The sequence below is a fragment of the Buceros rhinoceros genome, unplaced genomic scaffold, assembly GCF_000710305.1.
Source record: "Buceros rhinoceros silvestris isolate BGI_N320 unplaced genomic scaffold, ASM71030v1 scaffold18562, whole genome shotgun sequence".
NCBI lineage: Eukaryota > Metazoa > Chordata > Aves > Bucerotiformes > Bucerotidae > Buceros > Buceros rhinoceros.
Window position 1 is genome coordinate 36,011 of NW_010397366.1, and position 3,654 is coordinate 39,664.

Sequence of the window (3,654 nt, forward strand, 5' to 3'; positions counted from 1 at the left end):
GCCCATGCTGTACACATATAAATCTAGGAGGGGAAAAAAAGCCGTGACCTATAAGCCATGGTGCTAGTCAGGACACCCATTAGCAAAGCCTTTGAAGATAGGAACTAAGGGTTAGTGAGTCTAAGTCTTTGATTGCAGCTCTTTGTTGGGAGGACCCGAAGGCAGTAACAGCACTGTAGTACACACATTCATTGGCTTGGAATGTCACCATGGCTTTGAGAATCCAAATAATCACCTTTTATTATGCTCCCAGCTGAAGGTAGAATTTATAGAGGAACTATGATACATCCTCTGTCCTTTCTAGCCCAGTTTTCAGCATTTAACAATAACCTAAGTAATTCTGTAAAATATATGTTGTTTTAACTTACTCCTCCTCTTCTCCCTTTCAATAGCTGCTCCGGTGAGAATGTTGTAAAACAGACGTGCCACTGCAGTGAGGCTTTGTCTAGACCGTGTAGTTTTCATTTACTTAGTGCAAGGACAGCTTTTAGCAATGCAAATTTGTGCTGTAGCAGGAGTGACCGTGTCTGTTTATGCCAGGACAACCGTGTAAGTAACTCCAGATGATGTGTGAGTACTTGCATTGTTAGCACTGAGGATATTTGGGTGATATCATTTCTCTGTCGTAATCCTCCCGGTAAGCTAAGGTACATGTCATTTGACTTTCTGTGCCTCTTTTCATCATGTATAAAAATAGGAATAATAACTTATTATTACCCTGGCCTTAAAATACCTGGAGGTACTTTATTATTACAAGACTGGAGAAGGAGTCTTATAATTACATCGGTAGAAAAACACATTTGTAGAAAGACCAGATGCTTAGGCATACATGCAAATGGGAGATTAAAAGCTTCTCTTCCTTGTCCCTCCAAGATAATTTTCTTCAGATTGGAGTATTGTACTTTGTACTTTTACAGGGATAAACCTGATTTATCAGACCAAACTCTTAAGCTCTCCTAAAATACCAAAGCCTAGGTCATTATTTTTATGTCTAAGCTAAGCAAGGCTAAGGACAGCAAACCCAATGCTTACATTATCCAAGATGCATCTTCGCTGCACACTGGCAGAAATCCCGAGTCATTTACTCAGTGGAGTTACATCCTCGTAAAACGCAAGCAGACGAAAGCAGAGTTGGAGCCTCTCTGCTGGTACGCGAAGGTGTGGCATCACAGACATATTTTCATACAAATGACCGTGCAGGCCTAAGAACCGTGCGTGTTTTTGACAAATGCTGCTTGTGTAGCTCACTTTCATTCCTTTTCTGAATACTGCAGACTAAAGTGTCATTCTGTCCTCACAGGGAAGATGAGGTTTACTCCATGCTAAACCTCCTAATTTCTGCATGGCATTGTCTTCAGATTCTCTGGAAACCACTTGTCCAGATACGGTTGTGCATTCTTTGGGTCCTTGTTACGTAGTTAATTATAGACTGTAAGTTGAAGGAAGAATGTTTTCAGGTTTAACAGAGGATTGTTTTTTTAAAGTTGATTAGCGTTGGTCTGAGGTTGGTTTGTAGTAGTGTGCTCTGCTGCTTTTCCCACTGCTTCCATTCTTTCATATTGCTTCTGTACCACAAGCCATTGCCTGTAGCTCTCTGAGCAAAGTCCTGCTAAAGTAAAATAATTGCACACATAGAACTATCACAATATCTTTTTTTTCCTTTTGAGTGTATTGCTTTGACAGTAAGATTTCAGAAGGCAAAATAAAAACTAGGTCCGAACACCAACTGTTCTATTTCTTTTGCTAGATGTATCCACGCCAGAGGCTGGAAGAAGATTAGCGGATGCCTCTGTAGTGAACGGTGGCTTGGCACCTCAAGGGAAGCAGAATGGGGCCACACAAGTGACAGTACAACGCAAGAGGCTCCTTAAAGCTCCCACGTTGGCTGAACTTGACAGCTCAGATTCGGAGGTAAAAAACCAGGACGTAACTTGCTGCTCGATTTGTCAGAATTAAGTCTTATTCTATAATTTGCTGAACTGACCAGCTGAGAAGTGATTTTGCAGATTATCATCTGAATTGTCTGTGACTGCTTTGTCAGCCCACAGACCTTCAAAACCATTAGGTCAGATCTCAAAGAAGAAAATATTCTTTTAAAGGTTAAATGCTAATTTTGGCCTTAAACCCAGTATTTACTTATTTTTCTAACTGCCCAATGTCCATCCACAGCGTATCTGTAGCAATCCTGCTTTTGGGAACACAGGTGAATGTTTCGCAAGCTTCTTCCAGCCATGCAGGAGCTGTCACCAAAGGACTCCACCGTGAGGCCAGCCTCCCCGTACCAGCTGTTCAATAAAGAGCTGTGCCTGAGGGGCTGCAGTTCGGTGCAAGCGTCCGTGCCTTAGTTTGCTGTATAGGCTTGAGAAGCAACACCCAGCAGCAGTCTGGAAAGCACAGGCAGGCAGGGTTTATTCACAGAGCCTGGGGAAGGCGCTCTTCCCCGGCTCTCTTTCTCTCAGTAAATGGGGAAGGAGGGGTTTCCTGACGGGGCTCTTACAAAGCTGTCGAAGCTGAAAGCTAGGAGGCTGGGGAGAAGTATATGTGGGGAGAAATGTATCTCTTTGCATACTGTCTTAATCTGTGAAAGGCTGTCCCTCTTTGTCTTAGGCGTTATCCTATGGGTGACATGTGTGGGTGCATAATTTGCTGCATCTATTCTGAAAGCAGAAGTTTTGCATTCTGAAACGTCTCAGCAGTCTTTAAAATTACAATGGAGGCTGTCTGAGGTTTTGTTAATATGAATGAAGCTGGGCAGGATGCGGGAATGTTAAGACCTGTCAGTGAGAGTTGGTTCTTGAACTTAGAGCTTCCCAGCTTGTAGCTCTGTGCATCCTGAAGGTAATGATATTTCGTACAGCGAATGAGCAGAAGTCAGGCAAAGAAGTTTCTGGAAAGGGAAACGTGAAGTGATTCTTCTAGGGGGGGAAATAAGATGTCTGACTGTGACTGTTGATTAGGGAATACTGCGAGGCAAACAAAGCCTTATAGAATAAGCTCTGGAACATACCGCAAAAGATTAATTGAAAATAAATCAGCCCCATCAAGCTGTCACAAAGAACAGATGCTGGACTGGTTTGACTCAGCAGAAGTAGCCGATGAAGCAATTAAGACAGTTAAGATGCTCAGCAGAATACTGGTTGGGGCCCAGGAGGAGTGCTAAAGCAGTGTAAACAGGCAAACTGAAGGGAGTTTGGGTGAGGTCTTCTGCACCAGCAAAGTGGGTGGGACATAGAACATTTGGAGAAAGTGAGGATCACTCTGACAAAGTGTCTTATTTCTTTCCTGACTTTTGCTTTGTGTGCAGCGTGGAGAAGAGCCGTGTGTATTGTCCTGACTGCCTGTAAATGACTCGGCCACCTCTGTGCCTGCAATTGGAATTGGGCTTCACCTATTTAGAGTTACTCACTGGGAGTCGTGTTGTTATACCCTAAATTACAGGCTGCTAATATCTGCACTGCTGAGCCGAGGACCTCCATCTGAGCTGTGGTGCAGACGCATTTTCTTCCTCCTGCATCCCCTTTGTTCGTCTCTCAGCGGTGCTGTGATGCAGCCTACACCCCAACACTCAGGGTTGGCAGACAGAGGTGAAAGGGAAGGTCTGATGCAGCCCTATGCCCGACTTCCAGCAAGGAGGAATATTGTACAAACCATTCC

The 3,654-nt window shown here is 43.8% G+C and overlaps 1 protein-coding gene across 1 annotated transcript in view; it reads left to right on the forward strand.

Moving 5' to 3' along the window:
* The window catches only part of SPIRE1 (spire-type actin nucleation factor 1), a gene marked incomplete at its 5' end in the record, with an annotated part of 49,588 nt that overhangs the window by 33,678 nt on the left and 12,256 nt on the right, over nucleotides 1-3,654 (forward strand). Inside the window, one exon of the mRNA XM_010146232.1 lies at nucleotides 1,748-1,911. Within this exon, the coding sequence (XP_010144534.1) occupies nucleotides 1,748-1,911 (164 nt within the window). The remainder of the gene's footprint in view (nucleotides 1-1,747; nucleotides 1,912-3,654) is intronic.